This window comes from Raphanus sativus, chromosome 9, assembly GCF_000801105.2.
Source record: "Raphanus sativus cultivar WK10039 chromosome 9, ASM80110v3, whole genome shotgun sequence".
Lineage (NCBI taxonomy): Eukaryota > Viridiplantae > Streptophyta > Magnoliopsida > Brassicales > Brassicaceae > Raphanus > Raphanus sativus.
Window position 1 is genome coordinate 22,781,876 of NC_079519.1, and position 27,319 is coordinate 22,809,194.

Genomic DNA, 27,319 nt, shown 5'->3' on the forward strand with positions numbered 1-27,319 from the left:
TAATAAAGGTTTGCTAGGCTTCTTATTCAAGTGATTGTGAAAAGAAGAAAGATGCAGTTTTATCCTGGGACTCTAATCGTCATGCAACCGTCACACTACGGGGCGATTTTTGAGTTAAGGAAAGAGATTTCCAAGTCTTGACTCTGCAAAAACTCATTGTCCATCTCGTTTGATTCATGGTATTTCTATATTTATTCAATGTTCTTTATAATCTATCTTACAATTATTCAGATTGTGCCCCTTTGTAAATTAAGGTCCTACAATCCTATTAATCTTAACTCATTAATCGTTTATTGCTTTTATGCACTAACCGATCTGATAATTGTGAAGTTGTTTTTGGTTGAAAGAGCAGGTTCTATATGATGAAATCATATAGATTTGGTTGTATTTGTTCAACAAAAACCAGAAGAACTCGGTGATATTCTTCTTAACCTTATGCAATTTATTGTGATATTTTGCATTGGTTATTTATATAAAATATAACTTCTTACCTGGTCTGATACTTGTTGAACTCTCAACAAAATTTCAGAGGTAATCAAATCTTTTGACTGATTGAAGTTATTTATGATTGTCTTTATAAAACTTTCAGTGTTTCTGAAATAAATCAATTAAGTTTCATCATGCTTGTGGTTTCTTTGTGAACAGCAAAGTTTAAAAATCATTTAAATAAAATACTTTCAAGTTTTGTGATTTGTTAAGCTTTGAACGAGTTAGTGCTTTTCTAAGAAAGTGGTAACAGTTTTGGAATTGACTCATTTAATTTTTAAATTAAAAAAGAGTTAAAAAAAAAAATTCATGCTTTGACTTGGTATTAAATGGCCTAGTATTTCTGAGCTTGTTTGATTTATTGAACGTTGGTTTTAGTTAATAACAACTCTGACCAGGTCTCATTTGCCATCCTTCCCAATTTCTTTGTGATATTTAAGAATAATTTCAGATTATTTGAGTAATTTATTCTAGAGGATTAAACTGTATTAATTTCTAGAATTTGCATTTACTGAAATTAGTTATCTTAGAATTTTATTAATTCTAGAGATTTAATCTAATTTGTTATTGCAATTTAATCACAATGTTTTTTTTTTTAAATTGTGATATTGAGTATCTCAAGTTGGATAACATACTAATATAACTATGTATCTTTTGAATATATATATTCAGTATGATTATCATAAAATTAGTAATCTAATTTAAATATATATGTATATGAGAATACATTTATATTTCTGATTTGTCTTGAAGATTGACTAATAAAGATAACATGACAACAAATATGATGAGTCGACATCCCATCTTGGGAATGGTCTGCCATATATGATCATATGTGATATATTGGAATTCTGATTTTTATCTGAATGTCCACACTTTATTTACTCTGATTGTGATAGAGATAATAATGGTCAAAAATCTAGTGAGTCGACACACCAAATTTAGTTTTGGTAAGGGTCTGCCACATATGATCGTATCAAGTTCTGAAACTTGTCGGATTTTCACATTAATGTCTACTGCTGTAAGCATAGGATTAATGATGGATATAACTCATTTTTATGTGGCATGAACAATATTTATTTTCATGACCGTATTAAAAATAGAGAAATACTCATGAAGAATATGTTTGTCTTGGAGAATACTAATAATTGAATTTTATTCAATATTAAATCCTAGAGAAATAAAATTATTTATGCAAAGGAGTTTTGTATGAGAACAAAAAGATTTTGAGTAATCTCATGAAATGTGGGGGAAAACATATCTTACCACATATTGGCAAGAAGCCATATAAATTTTGAAAGGTAACATACATTTGTATACATACCTTAAAATGTGGGAGTGCATAGCAAAAAGCGCAACATCACCTTTTCTATAAAGAAAAAAAAAAAAAAACCCCCACAATTTTGGTGATTCTTGGTATCTGATTTATAAATCAAATAAACCAGATATTTATGCTAATATAATCATGTAAAAATGTATACACTTTTCTTAGAATATGAGTATGTAGAACAAACTCATAGTCAAAGAGAAGCAATCACATTTTGAATTAAGCCGAGACGTAGCAAACGAGCTCGTAAGGAAAAAATGTATTGTGAAGATTTCTAAATTGTTTTCTTCTTGAGAATGAGTAAGAAATTTCAGAAATGTTTTTTATACATCAAAGGCGCCTTCACAGAAAGAAACCATTTAATATAAATAGACTCCATTATGAAAAATCATACATGGTACATCACATATTTATTAAATAGGTTTAAGGCCTTGAGTATAAATATATTTTCAATACGAGATTTGAAAATTGGTGGCTGGATTACAAGTACAAGTTTAGTCTTGTGATTCAAAGTTTTTGCGGTAAAAACATTGTTTGAATTTCTTGACTCCAAGAACCAATGTAATACTAATGTTCTAAACATTACAAAATTACGAAACGTAAGAATCCTAGGGATGGATGTGAAATGTTATATGGATTTAAGCTAAGTCCAAAAATGACATGGATATATTTTGATATTTAAATCTCACCATAAAAAGTTGCTTAAACAAACTAAAAATGTTTTAGTGGAAAGTTTGACAATTATGGCATGAGGTTACAAAATGTGAATATAGTAATATAGATTACTATATATTTTGTAGGAATCATTGGTCTTAAACTCATTTGTGAGATACAAAATACATTATAGCTCAACTAAAAGTCTAGAACACCTCTCAAAGTTGTGTAAGCCTGAATCTGGCAGACTATATACATATACTAAGTCACCACATGAGTATTCCAGGTTGTTAACACTATAAAATTTTAACAAAAGTGTTGAGCTTCATAAAAGTTATAGTTACATCATGAATGGATACAATTATCTTAATTGGCTATCCGGTTCTAGAAACTAAAAGTCCACAAGCGGATTTGTCTTAACGCTTGATAGTGAAAACACATCATTATAATTTTATAAATTAACTCTATGAAACAGATTAATTTTGAAACATATGTTCATAGCATTTGGAACTAAGCGTATCAAAATTTGGTAAAAGTTTTCATGGCGTGATAAAAAATAATAGTGGTAGAACACTAAATATTTTGTATATTGGTTTTTAGTATCTTCAAAGAAGATGACATACAACCATTTGATAATTTATCTCAAACGGATTAATCTCAATAGATTATATCCAGTTGGACAACCTATAATAATTAGATTAACAAAGGTGTGTCACGAGATCAAATTCGAAATCATCAAGAGGAACGGGTGTAAAGCCTATGAATTAAGAGGACATTTGGCGGTAACTCTACCTAAATGATTGGAGATCCCAAGAAATAGGTTCAAAGAGAAAAACTAAGTCAAACTGAACCCACCAAAAGCACTGTGAGACTTCGGTTTCTACCCAGTTCTCAGGATGATTATACAGTGCTACTTGTATTTTGTGAAGGATAAGCATTAGCTTTTAATGATTCCATAGCTTCTAAAGCGGAGTATTACTCAATACTTTTTATGGTCAATCACCTAATGAGTGTGAAATGGGGCCGTTTCTAAGAGAATGAATGTAAAGGCTATATTCTCTAAGTTCACTCATGAAAACCAGGAATAGTTCATGGCCACAATGAACACAATAGAGAATCTGATTATGTGAGAAAATAAACTGTGCGATAGATATTGTCTCGGTTTACACCAAAGATTGGAGGGTTCAAGACATCATGTCACCTTTTGGTCGAGTAAACCCGATATCTATTGTCAATGACTGGTTCAAAGCTGAAACATGCTACCAACTCATTTGCAGTGGACTTTTCGCTTGTACTCTCAAAAGTCTTTTTATCGAGTCTTATTTGTTTAGAATCATTTCTATTCATGTGGGGGATTGTTGGAACTCAATTTTAATACATATGTTAAAATTGAAGTTTGTTTGAATGAGAAATATTTGTCTTAAGATTGTTGCTTTAACAACACAAAATGGACAGTGTGGAGAAGTCTAACAAGGTTGATAACCTTAGACAATTATAGAGATATGTGAATATATACTAAACCAAGTGCGCACACCAAGTTGAGTCAATGTAAACTCGGACTTGAGTTTGGTTTAGATAATAGTTCAGGTACATGGATAATGATCCAACAACCTATATTTTTAATCAAAGTTTATTTTATGTAATTGATCACTACATAAATGAAATTTTGATTAGAAAAATAAACAAGTCTTTTAGAGAATAAAACTTGGTCAAAACTCATTAATTCTTGTTAAGAATTAGTCTTGGTCACCAAGCTAAGAAATCTCTTTAATTTTGTAGTTAATAACAAAAAATTAATGTTGCACTATCTCCACTAAGACCAAAAACGTTTTTGGCATTTGTGAGGCTATATAATGTTTCATCTCATTCCATTAAGTACGTGGTGAAGAACAACAATCTCTTCCATTTTTCTTCTTATTTTTCTTCTCATTTTTCAATGAGAGTACACACATAATAAAGGTTTGCTAGGCTTCTTATTCAAGTGATTGTGAAAAGAAGAAAGATGCAGTTTTATCCTGGGACTCTAATCGTCATGCAACCGTCACACTACGGGGCGATTTTTGAGTTAAGGAAAGAGATTTCCAAGTCTTGACTCTGCAAAAACTCATTGTCCATCTCGTTTGATTCATGGTATTTCTATATTTATTCAATGTTCTTTATAATCTATCTTACAATTATTCAGATTGTGCCCCTTTGTAAATTAAGGTCCTACAACTCCAAAGTGAAGATCGCCAAGAGCAAGTAGTTCACCGGATGTTTCTGGTGGTAATAATACAACGGGCACAACACTAAACCGAAGAAGTAAACACACAAAAAAATCGGACTTACAGCTGCGTTATTTTTGATTTCTCAATGTGAAGTGTAGTGATGATTTGTTACCTATGAAGGGCATGATGATGATGACTTTATAGAGACCCAATCCAATCCCTACGGTAGCGAAGAACAGAGCTATTGGAAGGACGGTGACAAGTTACAACGTTGGTTTGGAGCTGAAAGGAGATTATAGAGGGTAAACCTTGCATATAAATCCTCACCGGACGTCGGGATTTTCGAGCCTAGTTGGGTTATAATGGGACAGTTGTAACCATATGGATAGACAATACCTTCTTTCGAGTTAGTGTTTCATATCAACCAGATGATGTCTGCTGAAGCTGAAGCTTCCATGAGTTGCAGGTAATCTCGTCCGTGTATTTGAACACCAAAAAAGGAAGCTGGCTCTTGTCCTTGACATCGTGCCTAGCCTTGTAAGAGAACCTTCTTCTGTCTCTCGAATTATTCCTCAAACTATCCAAGACAGCATTGTTAGCATGGATATCAACATAACATGCATCCTCGATTTGAGCTCCAACGGGGTCAATGAGCTTATTCTTCTTTATCCACGTTCAGGTTTTCCTTTATCTTCTTCTTTTTTTCTTTCAGTAAAGTTACAGAAATATGTGGATTTGACAATTAGACTAATAGGTCTGGAAAACGATTACACAACATTTCCAATTTCCATATGGTAATTAAATTTCAGATTTCCTTATTATATTGAAGGAGGCCATACAGTTTATTAAAAAAAAAAACCTTGGTTAAACATCTTTCTTCGATGTCTAAATAGGTGGAAGGAAACAACACAAAGAAAGGAACAATGTGGTGATATGTGTGATTGTTCTTTTACGTAATTAACTTCAGATTTTCTTCTACACAGGTGGGCCGAAGAAGGCTACCGGCTACGAATCTATAAAAAAATGCTTTGATAAACTCATCAAGGTTTTGTGATATATTTATTTCTTCGATGTTTGAAGAAGTGGAGACAACACAAAGAATGGTGACATGTGCAACAACACTCGTTACACGCTGTGATTGTTCTTTTAGTCCTCGATAATTTGTTACCTATATTTTTCAAGATATAACAAACCTTATGGAAACGATACAAATTAGAGATCAACTCATAATGGAAGTGAACTTGTCCAAGGAAGAATATATATAACAAACTGAAACAAGTAAACATTTTGCTCATCTATCGAGCAAAGCTGCACAATGCATAGAGCAAATGTATGTCCCCGAAGTTCCAAGCACCTTGAGGATGATAGGGTAGATGCAAAGGGACTTACATGGGCTGCAAATTGGGCGAGTTGCACTATTATTGAGCACCACCTCAAACGATTTGTCCCAAAAGTTTGCTAAGCTTCTTGGCATAAACCCTGCAAATTCTCCAAGCACACACCTTGTATGCAAACTAGCATGTTGATCTTTACATGTGTAGTAGAACCAATAGTTTGGGTTGGTTTCTTTCTCACAAATGTCACACCAGAATTTATCACTTGCCTCTTCTTTTTCACCATAGCATAGTGAGAGAGGATGATCGTATGTTATGTGCTTCATCACTTGAGGTAGAGTGGCGCATGTGAAGCCCAATACAAATCCACAATCATCTTTAATGCACCTCAACGCACAATCTTCCTTGATGTTGCAACCTTTACATATTTCCTCTTTTTCTGTGGGAGTGTAGTATAAGGGATGGTGGGGATGACTTGGATGGACAAATGGCTCACAAACTGAACCACACAACACATCAAACTTCATCCACCCATGCTGGTACATGAAACCATTGGACATTAGATCGCAAGCGTAACAATTGAAGCCACGTAGCTCCTTGTTTGTCTCCAAAGTGAGCCGTTCATTGTGTAACACATGCCATTTCTTTTTGGGACATTCAGCACACTTCTTATGGAGAGAAAAATCGCAATGCACACAGCCATAAAAGGATTGGAGACCGATGGGATGGGTGCATGCATTGCATCGTTTCTTCTCCTCCTCGTACAGAATACCATCATTCCCATGGATTCGTCTGAGGTAATGCTCTTTGTGACTGAAATGATGTATTGTGTTGTCATCTATCACCACATACGCGGTTCTATATCTTCTTCTTCTTCTTCAGGTACTCCTTCGAGTTCTTTCCCGTTCCACACATCTTTTCTGGTAGCACATTTGGAATGAACGACATAGCCGGGACACCTCTGACAAGAAACCCTCCATATTTCCAGTCCACCTTCTTGCGACAAATTCCGCACACAGAATCCACAACACCAAGAACAGAAGTACGAGAAACACTGTGATCATGGCGATTGATGTTGATGACACGCGGAAGGCCAATACAGTCTTGATGGATCATGAAACCACAATCAAAGCAAGTGTAAGGGCTTCGATCTCCCTTGAGGCCGCAAGCATTACAAGTAAACGAATCGAGTCGTGGAAGAAGGGTGAGTTGGTGATCCTGAACTTTCAAATCCAAAAGAGATTGTGGTGGTGGGTTCAAAACACAACGCATATCCAAGGTGAAGTTACAAGAGGAACAATGATAAAAATTTATATCAGTCATCCCTCCACAAAGACGACATTTACCATCAGAATAGTGTGGGGGTTCACCCGTGAGGAGCTTAAGAGGATGCAAGGAATGGTAAGAATATGGTTTACCTCTGGTGAGTAATTTAGCTCTGCTGCTTCTGGATGCCAAACACATTCCACGTGGAAGGCTACATCACATTCTTCACATTCGTATGTAAACCCATCATCATCAGCCTTCCCGCAATTAGCAGAACATTCGATCTTGGTCAGTTTCTTGACAAGTGTGAGCTTGTGGGGGTGCGTCTCGAAATTGTGGATCACATCTGGTGGGGGGGACTTGGCACAGTGAAGATCCACGTCCAAGTGGCACATCTCAGTTAAAATGATGGACCTTGGAGAGTTTTGCTTCTGACGTTGTTTGAAAGCAGAGAGAATCATGAACTTTTGTGAAGTTAAACAACGTTTTGGGAGTTGATCAGTTCGAGAAATTTGGTTATAAGATTAAGTTTGAATATATTAGAAATTGGTCAACGTCGTTTCACAGGTGTGAAATCGAATCAATCTAATTAAACAAATATTAGATATTGATCTGCGACCGTATGAATATTTTTGTTTTTGTTTTTAGTTTGTATTAAATGATATATTTATAATATTTGATCATAAATTTAGATCGAAAACTAATTTTTACAGTTATAAAAAAAAAACTAAAATTAAAATTTTAATAAAATATTCTTATATAAATTCAGTTATCCTAATTAAAATAGTATAGGTGCGGGTGATAATGCTTTCGAATTCCAAATATTTGGTTTTCTGTTAACATAAATTTGAAAAAAACAATCTCACTTTTTTATCGTTATTCCTAGAACGCAAAAATATTCGCGCAACCATACATATATTTAATTTTAAATTTTAATTTGTGTTTGTACTAAATGTTATATTTGTAAATGTAATCATATTAAATAAGTAATTTTATATTTTTGCATTTAACGAAAAATATATCAACAACACTGGAGATCACCTAAACAAATCTAACATTTATGTGATTGGATGTATGTGTAAGATATATAGCAAACAAAGATTTTGAATGATAAATATGAAATAAACAATATGATTAGTATGCTATTAAAAATGATACATTAGTTATAAAATTTGTAAGAAAAAATAATTGTTAAACTTTTAACAAATTTTTGACATATAAAAATTAAGATTAAAATTTGTACGAAAATGAAATGTAATATAATATATATTTGATCTAACTGCTAATTTATTATAAATGAGCTTAAGTGTTCAATAATTTTCAGATTGGATTTTGACAATTAGTTTTCATAATTATTGTAGACTGATGAGAAAGTCAAGGGAAAATAATTTTTCGAAAATAAATAAGGTGATTCAGTTTCTATATCTTGTAGTAGGTGCGGGCGTTTAGTTATCCACTCGGATTTGATTCAGGTCTCTTTGGGTTTTAGGTTTTTGGGGTGAAAGGTTTTAGCCCTGTTCGGGTATTTATAATTTCGGTTCATGTTCTAGTTCAGATAATTCATTTAAATTGTTTTTAAAAATATAAAATTCTCAAAATCTAAAAGTAAAAATAAATATAACAAATTAATTTGAATAATGTATGCCAAAAACTTAAACTTAACATAAAAATTGGTTTGGTTCAAATATTAAAAGATAGCATGTAGTTGCAGGATCTCACGTAAGTGACGGCACAATAATTTTCTTACTATACCATATGCGATTTTTATTATCATTAAATGTGGTAAATTTAGAATTGGAAAATGTATTTATTAAACTGAAAAGACAGCACTAATAAAACTATAAATAATTTCGAAATTGATTTAATAGAGAAAGAAAGTTAAATTTTATATTACTCCCTCTGTTTCGATTTAATTGTCGTTGTAGGAAAAAAATTTCGTTTCCAAATAAGTGTCGTTTTAGAGTTTCAATGCAAAATTTATTAAAAAAATTCTTCATTTTTTTATTGGTTGAAATATGGTTAGATGTGTAGGTAATTGTGTTTTTATTTTGAAAATATACAAAATTATATGATTTCTTAATCCGTGTGCATTAACCTAGAACGACAAATAAAATGAAACGGATGGAATAGGTTAATACATTAACTCAACTGAAAAAGACAAACATTAAAATAAATAATTTAATTTATATTAGGACAACACATTAACTCAACTGAAAAAGATAAACATCAAAATAAGAAATTTAATTTAATTTTCAGTGGCATAGGAAAGTAAGTAATTACAAAAATTAAATATACTTCTATTTTAATAATATAGATGTAATGATTGTTAATGGAATTGTTAATTGAAGATAACTATTTAATGTTCATTGATATTTTGTATTGAAAGTGTTTCTGTGGATTTAGGTTTTACAGTTGATATCAGAACAGTTCACGTACCTAAATCTAGAAATCTATAACAAGCTGAGGTTCTGCGGAAAACATAGAAACAACAGAGTTTCTGGCGGTTCATAAATCACTCATGTTAGCTGAAAGTAACTTTGGATATTGGAAGATACGTATGAGACTAGGCCTGGGCGCATTATACTGAACCCGAAGCCCATACCTTAGCCCGAACCAAACTCGTGGGTCTGGATCGGTAACGGATCTGTTCAAAATACCGAATGGGTTTTTAAGGCCCAACATTTTGGACTACGGTTCGGGTCGGTATTAAACCGATGTCCAAAGTAGGTAACCGTTTGGACCGAGCATTAAAATCATGTCGCATATGCTTACATTCATTATACCTTTTACACATATATTGAGAATCTCTTCGGTTCCTGAGTTCATTACAACAACGGCGAGGTGACGAAGAGACGAACCCTAGTTTCGAAAAAGCAGCATCGATTGTTGATTTTCATCATTATGAAGCTCAAACTTGCTACTATAAATCACCGACCGGCTCCATCTTGTTCTTCATCCGACCATTCGAGAATTATTTCACAAGTATTGTCTCTCTCTTTCTTCGGCTCTTATTCTTCATATAGTATCATCATCATCTGTTGTCTTTCTGATTTGAAATCTGTTTTTGATTTTACATCTCTAATGGCTTGCATGTTTGATTATACATCTCTAACGGCTCTTTTTTTTTTAACAGATGGACTCAACATCAACTCTTGGCCAAAGTAACAATAACAATGACGGTGAAAGAGAGATTCGGACACCGAATAGCGGGGGAAAGAGGAAAGAAACTCCGCCAGCTAGTGGAGCATCATTTCAACCGATCAAAGTGAAGCGTCTCCTCCCGACAAGATCAGATATTTGGGAACACTACACAAGATTAAAAGAAGATCGAGATAGGTGTCAATGCAACCACTGCCAGAACACATTCTCCTGTCTCACATCGTCAGGGACATCAAATTTGATGAAGCATCTTAGAGTATGCAAGAACCATCTTGCTTGGGCAGCTGGACAGAAAAACACCCAGCCCGTTATTGATGATGAAGGGAAACTTAAGAAGGCAAAGGTGACTGAGACTCAGTTTAGGGAAGCTACCAATCAGATCTGGTGATGGGGCAATTGCCTTTAGCATTTGTTGAGAGTGCAGCATGGAAACATTTCGTAGACAAGGTAAATTCTCTGGTTCTCTAATTTGTAATGTATATTCTGTTATCATTCCGTAGACAAGGTAACTAATATAATATGTTTCTGTTTGTAGATATCTGTGTTCACTCCTCTTTCAAGAAGAACCACAACTAAAGACATTGTGAAGATGTATGTTGAAAGGAAAGAAGCACTCAAGAAATGGTTCATAAGTAACAAGCAACGAGTATCTCTGACTACAGATATTTGGGTGTCACCAACTACAGGTAATCCATGATCTTTTAATCTCTGACTACAGATAATAGAAACCATTTTATTCTTTATCTGAAACTGATCATATGATTTTTTATAAATTTATATAGGTGCGAGTTATATGGTCGTGACAGTGCACTTCATTGATTCTGCTTGGCGTCTCAAGAAGCTCATCATAGGATTCAAGCACATCACAGATCATAAAGGTCAGACGATATCAACTGTTCTTCTAGACTGTCTGTCTGAATGGGGAATAGATAGGATTTTCTGCATAACGGTAGACAATGCTACGGCCAATACATCTGCTTTGAGGAAGTTTGAGAATGTTTACTGTATGGGTTCAGATGAGGCTTTTGTCTTAGATGGAGAGTTTTTACACTTGAGATGCAGTGCTCATATTATTAACCTGATAGTTAGAAATGGAATGGCTGAAATAGATCAGAATGTTGTGGCTATCCGTAATGCTATCTCGTACGTTAGATCTCACGCTAACAGGTTGAGTTCGTTTGAGCTGAAAGTTGATGCGGGTAAGATTACAAGAGGAAGTTTGCCACTGGACGTGAAGACAAGGTGGAACTCAACCTATCTAATGTTGACAACTGCTCAGAAGTTCAAAGTGGCTTTCGATAAAATGGAGGCAGAAGACAAGCTCTACAATGATCACTTCTCGGAGCTTGAGAATGGAGCCAAAAGGGTAGGACGGGACCTCCTCAGCTAAAGGATTGGAATGCGGTGGACAAGCTGTGTCAGTTTCTTTTGATTTTCTACAACTCGACTTTGGTGGTTTCAGCTCCGACTTCACTCAACTCGCATAGATGCTATGGTGAGATAGTGACTATCGCGACCAACCTCAGAGATCTCTCTAGCAGCTATGATCCGGAATTGAAGTCAAAGGCGACAGAGATGATGAAGAAGTTTGACAAATACTGGGGTGGTGTGAAGAACATCAACATGATGCTAATTGTGGCTACTGTGTTTGATCCTACCAGTAAGTTGGAGCTTGCAAAAGTGTGTTTCGAGGAGATGTATGAGCTGGATACCATTGAGTACAAGGAGATGTTGGAGAAGTTGATCACTCTGTTGAGAAGCTTGTTCAAGGAGTACAATGCAAGGTATGGAGGCGGATCAGATCCAAATGACCAGGCATCTCAGTCATCCGAGCAAGTTCAGAGTCAGTCTGTTGAGAGGATGCAGCTTGCTGCCGATTATGTGGGGTACAAGAGGATGGATATTAGGTACAAGCAGAAAGTAACTGAAATGGGGGTTAGGGAAAAGAAGGATGAGTTGGAGACTTACCTTAGAGAAGCCGTGGAAACTCCTGACCTGATGATAGGAGTGGAGTACGATGTACTTTCATGGTGGAGAAAGCACCAGTCTAAATTCCCTATTCTGTCTGAGATTGCTCGCGATGTGTTAGCAATGCAGGTTTCATCGGTTGCGTCGGAGAGTGCTTTTAGCACCAGTGGAAGGCTTCTTGAACCTCATAGGAGTTGTCTTACACACTACATGGTGGAGGTCCTAATGTGTACCGAGCAGTGGCTGAAGCAAGACGTAAAGATGGAGTCAAGAGTGCTTACAAATGCTCAAATACTTGGTGATCTAGAAGAAGTCGACAGGCTTGAGAGAGGTAATATAAATCCTTTCATTCTTCAATTCTTTTAGTACTTTGACTGTTGTTTTAAACGTTTTTGATCTTTTTACAGAGTATGGGGATAAGACAATTCCGGAGGAAGACTAAGCTACTTGAGACATGAAGTATTAGAAGAGAAGTTTCATTTTGAAGAATCTGTTGAAGAATCTTGTGTGTTTGTTTTTTAAGCTTGCTATTTGTTTCTGGTTTTAGACTTATGCTATCTTATCTATTTTAAGTTTGTTTTCGGAAGTTGAACTGGATGAAATGTCTTATGTTTTCAATGGATAATTTCGAATATGTATGGTTATTTTTCGGTTAAATCTGGTTTACTTCGGTTATATTTGGTTTGTTTCGGTTCTTTGGTTATTTTTTTTTTGTTAAAATCCGTTACCGAACCGAATCAAATATGTTCTCGGGTTTAGGCGGGTTTTGAAAATTAAAACCGGACCGACCCGAACCCGGTTAGTTCCGAACCGACCCCGTACCAAAAGTCTCCAATTACCGAATGGGACTTATATGTTATGATCCGAAAACCTGAAAACCCGATTACACCAAACCGAACCCGAACGGGGGACCGAACGCCCAAGCCTATATGAGACAGAAGATATCCTGTTGAAACAAGATGGACAAATCCAACAATATATACAAAAGAAAATAAGGAAATACCTAAACCTGAAATAAGTGGACACTGCTCCATTAAGACTAAGTACAAATACAACTAGACAAGGATTCTTGCTAGAGTGGAATTTTTTCTTAAAAAATATTTTACTACTAACAATGACATATCTATCGTACAAAAGTATTTTTTTTTGTCTTGAACAAATTTAACATTCATTAAAAAGAAAAAAAACATGTGTTTGAGAAAAGATGGGTGTATTGGGTTCATTTTCCTTTTTCTTTAAAACTTTTACCAAGCAAAATAATCAGTAGAAGAGTTACAATTAAAATCAGACAAGAGAAAGCTCTTCATTTTTTATCTTTAGAAAGTGAAATCGCTTCATCTAGTGGCGTTATTCAAGAAACAAAAAATTCAGTAGTGAGGTGTGTAAGAATAAGGTCCCATGGAGTATGGAACCTGAAAATGTTGTTGTTGGTTTTGCATGTGACCTAGTCTTCCAGTTCTGTTGTACTGATCCCACATCATTTGCTCTTCCATTACCAATCTTTGTTTTTGCTCCATATCACTCATTTGCACGTACGGGGGTGGAGCCACCTCTAGAGATGCCGCGAATGGGTCCATGGTCATCAGATTTCTGCCTCCATTTCCATTGGCCATTGGTGGTGGCGCAGGCAGTGCCAACATGGAGGCTGCATCATCATATATTTCAGCAATCAAATATATATCGAATTATCTTTTTCAAAACAAAAAATATATATACATTATTATATATATCGAATAATCCGAATAAACCAAAATTAGGCCGTTTTAAAATGGTTTTAATTCGATTTAAGCAAAATCTTTAAAACCAAATTTTTTGATAAAGAACTTCTGATGAGGTGATGATCTATATGCGAATAGTTCTTTTTGTTTTTGTTTCTTATTACCTGCTGGTCTTCCTGCAGAACCAAACGCAACGCTACTCGCACTCCCATAACTTCCATAAGCCGTGGACGCATTAACCGCACCGTACTGATACATTCCATCAAGCAACAAGCGATCAAACCCACCTCCAAGCTCACTCTTTTGTGCCGACAATCTCGTCGCTGATTTCACCAAAGCAGTCTCCCAATCCGCCGAATCATCATCAAACGCTTCCCACCCCGGTCCAGACACAGCCTCAGTCGCAACCGCTCCATCGAACAACGCTAACGCCAAACTATCACCAACCGACCATGTTGTATCACCCGCTTCACCATTTAAATCCAGCAAATCACCTTCTTGATCTTGTCTTGAAACCACTTCTTGAACATCTTTCTTTGTTTCCGTCTCTTCTTTTTCCTCTTCGTCCTCTTCTTGACTCGGTGCTGGTAACGCTTTAATGGAGTTTAAATCTTCTTGAATGTCTTTGATTTCCTCTTCCTCAGATCTGTTAGACTTTCTCGATGGTGACTTTAGTGCTTGTGCAGCTAAAACAGATTTATCTCTTATAAACTCATCCATGATATCAAGTTTCTTCTTTGTAATCTTCTCCAATTCCGGATACTCTGAAGATCTTGCAACTCCCATTTTCTTACACCATCCATGAAATGGATCTAACTCATCCAACTGTTTAGAAACTCTACAGAAGATGTCATAGACTTTGATCGAATCATGAACGTCTAGTTCCATGAATCTATCTATCAACACTGCCATTATCTCTGTTATGTTGCAATATATCTGAAAACTGTCTTTCACTATTGGATACAGAGCCACAATCACAACTCTGTTGTTCTTTGCATTACCTGTTGCACTAACATTACTTGTTAGCCAAGAAAGTCAAAAGTGAAACGTGGTTCACAAGTAAGTATATTGGGGTAGACAGTATTAAGCAGGCTCCTGATTTAGACTGGCAGTAAAAAGTAGTTAATAAAGTATCACCTGTTGGACGACAAGCCAAGAACCGATCAAGAAGCTGTTGTAAGTGTTGCACTCTAATAAAGATTCTCTCTGTTTTCATCTTTGTGACCGGCTTAGGCGTCACCACAAGAGCTCTCGACCGATTATCGGTTTTGGTCTCTCGATGATCATCATCACCGGAATCATCATCATCACCACCTTCAATGTTTTTCCCTTTCCTTCTTTGCATCCGAAAATCAAGCCGTTCGTCCAAATACAGAGCATACGTCCGAACAAAAGCAGAGTAATCCCAAGAACCAGACCCATCCGCATCCCTAAAATCAGACATGTTAAGCAGCCTGCTCCCGCGCCTCGTCGCGAAGAAGATCTCTTCCTCGTAGGCCTTATCGCCTTGCGTCAGCATCCGCTGGATCAGAATCAAGGTTTTGAGAGCAACCGACCAGTTCTTGGTCCGGTTGAGACGTCTCGAGAGGATCGAGACGCAAGCGTTTACGTAGTTGCGTGAGTAAGACGTTAGGCTTAATATCTCCCTGACGTACTTCTCCTCCGCTGGATACTCGTCATGTCGCGTTGCCTTCACGATGGCTACTTCTAGCTCGGTTAAAGAGTTGCTTCGACCTCCCACTCTGGCTAACCCTACGCTCGTCTGATCTTTCACGGCTCCTATGGCGCGTCTTAGCTTACTCGAAGCCATGGAGAGAGGACAAAAAAAACAAAGGAAGAACGACAACTTTTTTTAAACTTGGTTGTCGTCCTTGTCTTCTTGTCTCCTCGGTTTCTCTGTTTTCTTTCTTTCTGAAACATAAAATGTAGCAACCGCCGAGGTTGTCGGAATATATCGATGGAAAAATTAGAAAAGTCAGGTGTCTATGACATGACACTTTTGTTTTTTTTTTTAATTTTGACAAAAACAGAACGAATCTGTTATTGAACACTAAGCTATAAATAGAAAGACAGGTTCTCTTATTAATAGTCTTGTAATGGTCCAAGACAGACTGTATAAGCAAGCCATGAGACTGTTCTCACAAATGTTTTTTCTCATGGTTAAATTTACAAATGAGAGATGCATAGATATATCAATATTAAGTGTATAAAAAGCCCGCTTCTTGTTTCATCAGTCCACACATTTTTTCGGCCTGTAAAAGGAGGAAAACAAGAATCTGATATGCATAAACATCATAGAACTTTTTAAAAAGAACTATTTTGTAGCTTACCATGCTGAATCGTTCTGAGTTTCAGTAGTCCAGCCATAGGGGTTAGTGGTTGGAGCAGGATGGTGAGTTTGAGTGTTTCTTATTCTCTGCAAATGAGAGTTAGTTTGGGAGTTTAAGGAAGGGGTAGGAATGAAACTGTTTTCGAGTCTTGGAGATGGAATGGTTGGTAGTCCCCCCATGTTTAGGTTTGATTGTGGCTGAAAAGGTGGAAGGCATGAAGAAGCCATCCTGCTGTTACCAGTTAATGGCATTCTATTGTTGTTGCTATGTCCATTTGATCTGCCGAGAAGCATAGGATTCATTCCTGTTACTCTCTTAACGGTCTCTTCCGCCATTTTCACCTTGAAAATACAATTAGTTATATTAACAAAAACATAAGGGTGGGGAGAGGAATAACACAAGGTAAGTGTTTTATTACCTTAGCTCTTAATGTCTCGATGTCGGCTTTTAGTATTCTATTGCCAACAGCAGCGTCATCATACTTGTGATTCATGTTGCTCAGTTGCTTGAGAAGTGATGAATGTTCGCCTTTTAGCTCATTAACCTATCAAAAATACATCTCCATTTAACATCCTTGGAGACATTAATAGGAAGGATTAGACTAGAGGATCTATATATAGAAACCTGTGTCTCAAGATCACATGTTTGCTCCTGCTTTCTCCTTCTAGACCGCCTAGCAGACTCTCGATTTGACAGCATCCTACAAACAACAAGGCTCTGTAAAGATAAACATCAAAAGACAACAAAACAAGGAAGCTCATTTTACCTCCTAGATTTTTTAACGTCCTCTGGTTTCAAGGAACCAGTGGTCTCATTCTCTTCATCAAGGTCATCATCATCAGAATAATCTCTCGATGATCCACTAGTAACCTGCTTGATCGGTACACCAGATTTTTTCACCTCAGCCAGTAACGAAGAAGTGACACCAACTTCTCCAGGCGTCACCAAAGAACCTACCACCATTAAACTCACTATGTGTAAGACTCGAAACAAAGAGACATTTGAACACCACCAGAATCCATCTCAAATCATCCCAATCTTATTGGCCTTCAAGAAAGCAGATTTAATTTCAGGGAAAAAAATCACAAAAAAAGATTGAAACTTGATGTTAAAATTAGGAACTTGATCCGATAAAATAAAAATATTTCAAGGAGACTTGGAATGGTTCAGGCTACTCTAAAGAACCATGTTCTCTAGTGAACTTGGCACATTGACTTAGTCATCAAAATATACAAAGATGGTGAAGCAAAGAGAGAAGCTATGCATGTGGTATTAACAAGTAATTAGCATGATGATCAGCTATTACCTTGAGTAAGAGGACTAGACTGAGCTGGTTGAAACAGAGTTTCAGGAGAACCAGTCGAATCTTCAGGCTTCACAGAACCACCCTGCACAACAAAGCTTACAAGATTCACATCTTCTTCTTATACATGCAATACAACTAACTAAAAAAGAAGGGAGACAGAAAATAGAAACCCTAAGAGCTACAACAGTAGCACACTCAGTCTCGAGCTTGTTCTCAAGAACGCGACGGTACTCATCGGAATCGCGGCGAAACCGACTGTCTTCTTCGAAATCGTTCTGTCCGGAGACGGAAGGAAGAGACTGCGCCGACGAGACACCGACGATCGCGTTGTTGTTCTTCTCGTTGTTGTTTCCGACAGGCTCCGAGCTCACAGAGGAAGCGATCTCTTCGAGAAACATCTCGACGGTCCATTCATCCGCCGTGACGACCTTGGCCGAGTCCGAATCGAAAGGCGGAGATGATTCCCAAAAGGGATCGGAGAAATCGTCTATGGAGAAGATACTGTTCATCTCCTCTCTGCTTCTCTCTTTTGTTCCTTTGATTCTTTTCACTTTTGGGTGGTGTGTCTTTTACTTGTTTTGTCGGATCTTGCCTACTTGCATTAGGTCCACTTTACAAAAGAATATTCTGTTGTTTATTAATTATTACGTACTAATACCTCATTTAAAAAAAAAAAAAAAAATCATTTCTAAATACAATTCCGGTTTCAGTTCTTTAGCTGTTTTTGATTTTCTGCAACGTTGAAATCGATAGATAAGCAATAATTAAGCGTTTTGTTAAGGATTAGCTAATAGGCGGATGGATGTGTTAAAAAAGAAGTTAATAGACAGATTATTCGGGTGAGACGAGATCTATGTGTTAATGAATTATTAATTTATTTTATATACATATTACATTTATATATTTTAAAAAAAAATTGAGCGTTAACTAAACTAAAAAAAATATAATCATATTTTTTAGAAACATATTATTACACAAATTTAGACTAACTTAGATCGATTTCAAGCAATTTAAATGATTTGGATCAATTTGAATCATATAATCATATTTTATGAAAATCGTTTTGGTTAGAAATCGTTGGTGCAACATCCATTAATATTTTCTAAAAATAGTAACTAAACAGTCATCAATCACTTCAATTTCTGGAATATACACTTCTAAAAGAAAGAATTATTTTTCGAGATCCAGATCTGATCTAAGATCCACTCCGGAATATCATATACGAATACTTGGATTTTGATCCGGATAGTACAATTTTGAAGCTACCAAATATAGATCTAGATATCTTGATTTTAAGTCTAGATAGCCAGATCAATATATTATAAATATATTAAATTTTTAGTTTATTAATGATTATAATTAATATATTAATATATATATATAACTAGTCTTATAATATTATGTTTTCAATTTCTATAATATTCTACACATATATATTTATAATATTATATAAATGTTTAATTTATATTATTTTTAAGTTTTTAATATTTTATAAAAATATTTTTAAACTTTTGATTATTTTACGGATCCAGATTGAAATACCCGCTGATATCTAAATAGATATCCAAAATTTGTGTATTAGGAAACCACAAATTTGAATTTGAATACTTAATCTATCAAATTTTAATAATATCTATCCGGTTGGTGCAACATCCACTGGTCTTTTTAAAAAAAAGGTAAGTAAACATTCATAAATCACTTCAATTTATGAAACCCACAAACTTTTTATTTTTACTAAACATAAATCAAAAGACCTTGAAATATATGCACACAAAACTTAGCAGAAAAATCACTATTTTGGAGAGTCCCAATGCCTAAATTGAAGAAAAAAACTATAAAATACTATAGTACAATAGTCTCCGGACAACAAAAGTAAAAACTTTTTAAAAAATAAAACAAATTGTGGAACTCACTTTTTTTAAACACTAAAACTTGAATATAAAAGGAGTTACAAAGCATCAAGTTCAATCAACAAAAAGACCTTACCAAAGAGTAAGCCTTAACAAAAAATATGGCTAAGCCAAGAAGGAAAGCCTACTGATTGACAAAGATCCTTCGTCACTACACTTCTAGCAATAAGCTTAGCCCCAACAATATGCTGATGAGACTGAAACTTAACTTTCCAATAAGAAAATCCTGGAGCCATTCTAGAAGATGGGAAGAATAAAACTTGAGAGAAGAAGGCCAGGCTGAAGGTTTAGATATAGCTCCAGTTATATCATGATCTTCCAGTTATATCATTGCTGTATTTTTTAGTTTTTTCAAAAAAAAATTAATACATTACTTTAAAATACTACATCATTTAAGTTACCAAAAAAAAAAACACTACATCATGATAGAAATAAAATAATTATAATGTACCATCAAAAATTATCAAAATATTGTAATTATTATTTCCAAATAAAATAAAACATGTTCTTAACTATTATTTTATAAAAAGAAATTATGTTATAGTTAATTATAAATCACAAATATATATAAACTACACAAAATAAAAATATTTAAAAATTGGAAACGACTTAGAAAATTTCTTACATAAATTATTTTTAAATTTTTAAAACTATAAAACTGTTGTTTTCTGTGTGTGTGTTAGTTATTAAATCTTGTTTGGATGAAAAATATTTTTTTGAAAAAACTAATAGTTGTTAAAGTATGTGAAATTATATTTTAACAATTATTTTTTTCAAAATTTATAGCAATAAAATAAATCACAAATAAAAATATTTACATTTTAATATTTTATTATTGGAATGTATTAAAACATTATGGTTGTTAAGAAAGAAACTAAAATACTTTTAACCTGTTTTTCAATTATTTGAATTTTTAAAAATATATATTCTTACAATAATTTTAAAATATTAATAAATATATATGTGTATAAATAATAAAAGAAGAATAAGTGAGTAAAGAGTTTAGCGAACATATGCATTTAACTAGTATTGATATGTTATATTTATATATTTCAAAAAAAACATTGTCGTTGCACATTTCTAAAAACCAACAAAACATGGATTTTGGTTTTTCAATGAAAACTTGGTTACACATCTAAAATCTAATTTCACTATTTTATAGGAATACTCTTTTGTTAATATCCTGATTGGCAATAAAATATATTTTAGTTTTTCTAAATTGTAAGAAATCATTTTAAAAAAATATTGATTGTACAGAAAAGTAGTTTTTGAAAAAAAAGTAAAAAACCAATCTAAAAACTGAAAAAAAATCAAACTCTTAATCAAACGTGCAATAATATGCACATAAAAACTTCTACAAAAGCAACTAACAAATTTGTAGAATTTACTCTTTAATTAAAAAAAAGACCTCGAGGAAAATTGTACCACATCTATAGCACGAATCACCATTTAGACTATTATAACAGAGTCATCACCTAATGTGAAGATTGCACATAAAACCTCTTCTTTTTAAAAAGATCTAAGCCATTTTTTTAATTATTGCAAAGATACATGAATCTACAAATACACACAACAAAAACTTCTAAAAATAGTTTATCAAAATTATAATGCTAAAGCTTTCTTCCTTTCTTTTACCCAGAAACTTTTTTTGTTTAAAATACTATCTTTAACAAATTACTATTTTAGATTATTGCCCCTCCTTAAGAAAAAAAACATGTGCAATAATGTGCACATAAAAACTTTTTAAAAACAACTAATAATTTTGTAGAATTTACTTTCTAATCCTAAAAGACCTTATGCGTAAATAAAACTGTACCACATCTATAGCACAAATCACCATTTAGACTATATTACAACAGAATCCTCACCTAATGTGAAGAATAAATATAAAACATCTTCTTTTCTTTTAATCTAAACCACATTTTTATTATTGCAAGATACATGACTACACATACACACAAGAAAACTTCTAAAAATAGTGTACCAAAAATTATAATGCCAAAGCTTCCACTCTTTTACTGACTTTCCTCCTTCTCCGAAGCTAACTGGTCATTCTTGATCAGAATGGAATTAACACTGTCATCCTCTGATTCAGTCACATTCATCTTCCTCGGTGACCTTCTCGGATCTCCTCCTCCTCCGCCGCCGGAGTTTCTCCGATCATCTCTCGACACTAAGTCCTCAGCTTCAAGCATGTGAATGACATGACCCATCTTTGGTCTCTTTTGAGCATTAGGATCAACACATCTCAAAGCCACCAAAAGGGTACGCTTCAACGACCTCAGAGACGGTTTCTCCGCCAACCTCGGATCCAAAACGCCTTCCGCTTCTCGATTCGACACCATTCTCTTCAACCACTCCACAAGATTCACCTCTCCAACCGGCCTGCTGTAATCCACAGGGTTCCTCCCTGATATCATCTCCATCACAAGAACACCGAAGCTATAAACATCGCTCCTCTCATTCAACATCCCCGTACTCGCGTACTCGGGAGCCACATACCCAAAAGTACCCATCACACGAGTAGTCACATAGCTCATCTCCGAGCCCAAGAGCTTCGCCAGCCCAAAATCCGAAACTTTCGCGTTCCATTGCTTGTCGAGCAAGATATTACTAGACTTGATATCTCTATGAACAACTTTAGGCTCAAGACCTTCGTGTAAATACATCAACCCTTTAGCTGTCCCGAGAACAATGTTCATTCTAATCTCCCAAGTAAGAGGACTCTTCGAACCCAACCCATCTCCGTGAAGCCATTGCTCTAAGTTCCCATTATCGACGTACTCGTAAACCAACATCCTATGCTCTCCTTCGACGCAGTAACCAAGCAGCCTCACCAGATTCTTGTGCCTCACTCTACCTATCGCTTCCACTTCCACTTTAAACTCTTTCTCAGCTTGTCCTCTGTTGTTGAGCAGATTCTTTATAGCGACAATAGATTTATCCTCGAGAACACCTCTGTAGACAATCCCGTACCCTCCTTGTCCGATCACGTTCTGGTCGGAGAATCCATCCGTGGAAACCTCGAGCTCTCTCAGCGTGTACCAATGGCCCCAACCTAAATGAGAAACCTCAGGACCCGAACACGCAGCCGAACCACCCTGATCACCCGACCCGGACCTTGACCCGGACCCGGAACCGCCGGTCCAACCGCCGCGCTCCGGGAACGAAATCCGGTGATCTTTTCCGATGTCGATGTGGATTTTGGTGTCGTCTTCCCGGTGGGTCGTCTCCGGCGTCGGCGTCGGGTTGGGTTGAACTGGGTCGACCCGAATCTCCTTGGAGACTACGGGGACGATCGTGTGGTTCGACTTAGAGGAAGAATCAGTCGCTTTGTTGTTGTTGTTGTTGTTGCTTCGTCTGTATATGAACCAGAGAGAGATGAGGAAGAGGAGAATAACGATTGCGGCTCCGACGCAAACGCCGAGAACGATCCATAAACGCAAACCGAAGATGGAAGTGCGAGTGGAGAGCTGGTTGTTGAGAGAATGAGAATCCGCCATTGCAGCTCAATTCTCTCTCTCTCTTTCTCTTTCTTTCTATCTCTAGATTAGATTTTTTGCTTTGTTCTGCTTCACATATCACAGAGGTTTTTGTCTGGAGGAGAGACAAGAAAGAAGGTTATTAAAAGACGAAATTAGCCTTGAGAGGGCAAGCTGGCTATGATGCGACTTGCAAGTAACCCACACACTATTTACAATTGTGCCAATTTCAATAGACTTTGACATTTGTAGCTATCTAAATTCCTAACCTATGCATTGAATCCGTATCTACCATCCGAGTTATTAAATCATTTTGATCTAAACCTCAACAAAATCTTACTCGAAAAATCATTTTAAAGTCCGATTTGAATATATGAATTGTAATTAGACTAATATTTAAATTTGAATAAATAACTTAACTTTTTATGTTTACTTTTTATATATTATTTAAAATATTATTAGTTTAAATTTATAAAATTTGTAAAATTTGTTTGAAACGGAAATCGATCTTTTGAACATATAAAAATCTGAACAAAAATGTACTAAGGCTAAAGTCGACAATTCAGAAAACCTGAGGTGGACCAATGCCTAATTTCACTACTGAAGAGCAATTATTACATGTATAAAGCAGGGGGTAATATAGTCAATTTTTAGTTATTGACTTTGCGCGTGGTCTTTGGTACTGATTACGAATCCAAATTAATCATTCAAATCGAAGAAACAGAGAAGAGAAGGTAATGCGCTTCTTCTCCCTCTTCGTCCGATCTGAGATCACGAATTGATTAAACCCAGTTTCGATTAATCTATTGTGGGTTCTCTTTTTTCATGTGTAGTTGAATCAAAAATGGCTGGGAGAGCTTCGATCCCTGCTCGCAACTCTGCCCTCATCGCTATGATCGCCGATGAGGTATCAATCGATCATCTTTCTCGTATATGTTTCTGTTTGATGCATTGTACTTGGGAATCAATTTGATCAGATTCAGTTTCCCTGGTTTGATTCGTTAGGAAGGATCATATGGTTAAGCTTTGAATCTATGAGAATGTGATCTGAACTCTGTTAATTATTTTTTTATCTTAGATCAGACAAAAGGTCTGATCTGATATCATTGAATCAGAAAATTAAAGAGTAGAATTCTTCTTTAAAACCTTTCTTAGAAACTGTAGTAATCAATTGTATAACAATTGGATCTTGATGTTCTGTGTTGTTACTGGTGACATAACTGTTTGAAACAATACTTACCCTTAACCAATCTCAAACGTCTAAAATATGTTGTGTACAGGACACCGTAGTTGGATTCTTGATGGCTGGAGTTGGTAATGTTGACATCAGGAGGAAGACTAACTACCTCATTGTGGATTCAAGTAATGCTCTTGTAACTCATTTATCAAAAACATTTATCATATTATGTCACTTTTCTCAAAATGGTATCCCTTTTGATAAAAATTAAATTGTTTGAATTTTTGTCCATCAAAGTCAGTTTCATGGGGGTCTTGGTAGGAGATAACTTTCTCAGCTTCTATTTCTGTAGAGTTGTATAATTAGAATTTACTCTTCTAAAATTTATTGACTTTTTCCTTTCTTTTTGATTCTTTTTGTCCTTTAGAGACAACTGTTAGACAAATTGAGGATGCTTTCAAGGAATTCTCATCGAGAGATGATATTGCTATCATCCTCATCAGCCAATACGTAAGTACTTCTCTTGTATATTAAACAAGTATTAACTGCTGTCTGTCTCTGTGAGCTGTTGTTTGTGTCCTTGTCAAAGGTGGTCCTTTTCTTGTACTACTCCACTTTATTGAGATCCCCTTATGTTTACTACCATTAATGAATACCTTTTTAGCTTGCACCCTTTAAATCACGGACCAAAAGTTACTGTTGTTGTAGGGTAGTTTTTTGACATCTTGTTCCCAACAACTAGTATTATTGGATCTAATGTTTGGAGCTTTATTATCAAGATGAAACCACACTGCATCTGACCTTTTGAGGCATATCTCTCATGAGCACTTTGACAACGTCTGTAGGTTGCCAATATGATCCGTTTCTTGGTGGATAGCTACAACAAGCCAGTGCCTGCGATTCTGGAGATCCCTTCCAAGGACCATCCCTATGATCCTGCTCATGATTCGGTTCTCTCCCGTGTCAAGTACCTCTTCTCTGCTGAATCTGTGTCACAGCGTTAAAACATTTTTACATTCTGCAAGCTCGCTGAACCTCTATATCATTTGTTTGTTTTTGACATTCTTGTATTTCTCCTTTCAAACTCAGAAACTTTCAATAAATGTATAACTCTTGATTTTTATTTGGAGATAATTGTTATATTATTGAGAATCAATGGTAACACCATCCGATTCCTTTTGGATTGAAATAATAGAAGATTGCCATTGGTGTTTGTATTCAAGAGTCAAGAGCAGACTTTAAAGACTTAGTGAAGACTTCAAGCTCCTTAAGTCCTTGCTCAGGTGACTCAGCCTCTCCCAATATCTTTACCATTGCGCTTCCTACAATGACTCCATCAGCTCCCCACTCAGCTACCTGTAATATGAAACAAATAGATATTGCTACTGCTAAAAGATATTTGCTAATCCAGTGTAGGTGAAGCCAAACCTGTTTCACATGCTCAGGTTTGGATATGCCAAATCCAACAGCGACTGGCTTGCTTGTAGCCTCTTTGATCTGTTGTAGAAGAGACTGAACGTGTTCGTTAACAGACTCTCTCGTACCAGTTACTCCTACTGAACTTACCTGAAAAGAGATGAATGACAAGATTCACGCATAAGAAGAACACAAAACTTATAAAAGAGTGGCAACAGTGTGAGAGTCTTACAAGATAGATGAATCCTTGGGATGCTTCAACAATGGCATTCATTCGTTCTTTCGGGGTTGTGGGTGTTGTGAGTAGTACCTTTTGAGGACAAACATAGTAAAGATGGTAAAAGAGAAGCAAAAACAGTTTGCTATGAAAGATGTGAAGAACATCATACAAGTTCAATCTGATGCTTTTGAGCTTCCTTCCGCAGAGTCTCAGTCTCTTCGAGTGGAACATCAGGGACAAGAAGCCCTACAAGGAGACACACCATGTTATGTAATAAACTGATCCCTGGAACACTAAAAGAGATAACTAGAAGATGTTAACAACTGGTACCATGAACTCCAGCATCCTTGATGATCGTCATGTAGTTCTCGATCCCTCGCCTTAGAATAGGGTTGTAATACGTAAACAGTGCAATAGGACAAGATAACTGAGGAATAACCTGAGACATTTGGAACAAAAAGAGATTAATTTTACTACCTAAAGACACTATAAAAAAAGCTAAGAAAAGACCAAACACAAACACACAGACACACCTCTTTAAGCATGGAGATAATGGAGTTAAAGTTGGTTCCTTTAAGCAAAGAACGTCTCGCAGCAGCCTAATTCCAAAGAAAAGATGCGTTTTTTTTCTTTCTAAAAGGCTTAAAATGATAAATGTGTTTATGGGTGGAATCGAACCTGGATTGCTGGACCATCGGCTAAAGGGTCAGAGTAAGGAACACCGAGTTCGATAATGTCGGAGCCACAGGAGCCGAGCACTTTGAGAGCTTTAGCTGTTGTGGAAAGATCTGGATCACCAGCTGTGATATATGGAATCAGAGCCACCTTGAACAAGGAAAAGATAAAACACAGATCAGAGTTTTGTTTGGGGGGAATGGTGAAATCAAAAATTGAAACTTTTGAAGAGAAGTTGCTTACTTTGCGTTGTGACTTTAACCTAGCGAAAGTCTCTGATAGACCCACTGTTGTTGTGGGAGGGTTGTTGGGAAGATCCATTGCGATTTTTCGAAGATGATGAATGTCAGTCACTACTCACTAACTAGCGCGAGTAATTGATTTTGACTCGGGTCCCCTCAATAATAGAAATTGGTTATTGTTCGGTTTACTTTTCCAAACCGAAACAGAGTAAACCGATCGTTATATTATTTTCGGTTTTCCTTACTATATAAAGTATATTCCCTGTGTTCCTAAATATAGGATTTTCTACAATTTTCACGTTTATTAAAATTATAATAATTATTTGCACTTTAATTTATTATTTACTAGTGATTTTCCGGCGCTACGCGCCGGATTCGTATGTTATACTTTTACATAAATTTATAAATTATTATATGGTCTTAACAAATAAAATATGTTAAA

General features: G+C 35.5%; 5 protein-coding genes and 1 pseudogene across 5 annotated transcripts; 1 reads left to right on the top strand and 5 right to left on the bottom strand.

Annotated features, from left to right (window-relative positions):
• Positions 1-5,812: 5,812 nt before the first annotated feature.
• On the bottom strand, positions 5,813-7,669 carry LOC108825024 (uncharacterized; annotated as a pseudogene).
• Positions 7,670-13,551: 5,882 nt separating this feature from the next.
• On the bottom strand, positions 13,552-16,044 carry LOC108823344 (putative clathrin assembly protein At4g02650). The gene is made up of 3 exons (XM_018596525.2): positions 15,257-16,044; positions 14,284-15,120; positions 13,552-14,046 (listed from the first exon to the last, which is right to left on the bottom strand). Exons 1-3 carry the CDS (start codon positions 15,927-15,929, stop codon positions 13,769-13,771), a joined length of 1,788 nt encoding a protein of 595 aa, XP_018452027.2. The 5' UTR covers positions 15,930-16,044; the 3' UTR covers positions 13,552-13,768.
• Positions 16,045-16,177: 133 nt separating this feature from the next.
• On the bottom strand, positions 16,178-18,333 carry LOC108823345 (basic leucine zipper 10). The gene is made up of 7 exons (XM_018596526.2): positions 17,926-18,333; positions 17,756-17,837; positions 17,216-17,402; positions 17,074-17,149; positions 16,868-16,993; positions 16,450-16,790; positions 16,178-16,371 (listed from the first exon to the last, which is right to left on the bottom strand). Exons 1-7 carry the CDS (start codon positions 18,262-18,264, stop codon positions 16,350-16,352), a joined length of 1,173 nt encoding a protein of 390 aa, XP_018452028.2. The 5' UTR covers positions 18,265-18,333; the 3' UTR covers positions 16,178-16,349.
• Positions 18,334-21,466: 3,133 nt separating this feature from the next.
• On the bottom strand, positions 21,467-23,247 carry LOC108828415 (probable serine/threonine-protein kinase At1g01540). Its single transcript, XM_018602104.2, has one exon. It carries the CDS (start codon positions 23,166-23,168, stop codon positions 21,681-21,683), a length of 1,488 nt encoding a protein of 495 aa, XP_018457606.1. The 5' UTR covers positions 23,169-23,247; the 3' UTR covers positions 21,467-21,680.
• Positions 23,248-23,799: 552 nt separating this feature from the next.
• Positions 23,800-25,469, top strand: LOC108823430 (V-type proton ATPase subunit F). Its single transcript, XM_018596629.2, has 5 exons — positions 23,800-23,881; positions 23,981-24,054; positions 24,428-24,509; positions 24,752-24,834; positions 25,170-25,469. Exons 2-5 carry the CDS (start codon positions 23,992-23,994, stop codon positions 25,326-25,328), a joined length of 387 nt encoding a protein of 128 aa, XP_018452131.1. The 5' UTR covers positions 23,800-23,881; positions 23,981-23,991; the 3' UTR covers positions 25,329-25,469.
• Positions 25,418-27,021, bottom strand: LOC108823429 (tryptophan synthase alpha chain). The gene is made up of 8 exons (XM_018596627.2): positions 26,879-27,021; positions 26,639-26,785; positions 26,494-26,559; positions 26,291-26,399; positions 26,130-26,206; positions 25,973-26,050; positions 25,753-25,890; positions 25,418-25,680 (listed from the first exon to the last, which is right to left on the bottom strand). Exons 1-8 carry the CDS (start codon positions 26,954-26,956, stop codon positions 25,543-25,545), a joined length of 831 nt encoding a protein of 276 aa, XP_018452129.1. The 5' UTR covers positions 26,957-27,021; the 3' UTR covers positions 25,418-25,542.
• Between the last annotated feature and the right edge of the window lie 298 nt (positions 27,022-27,319).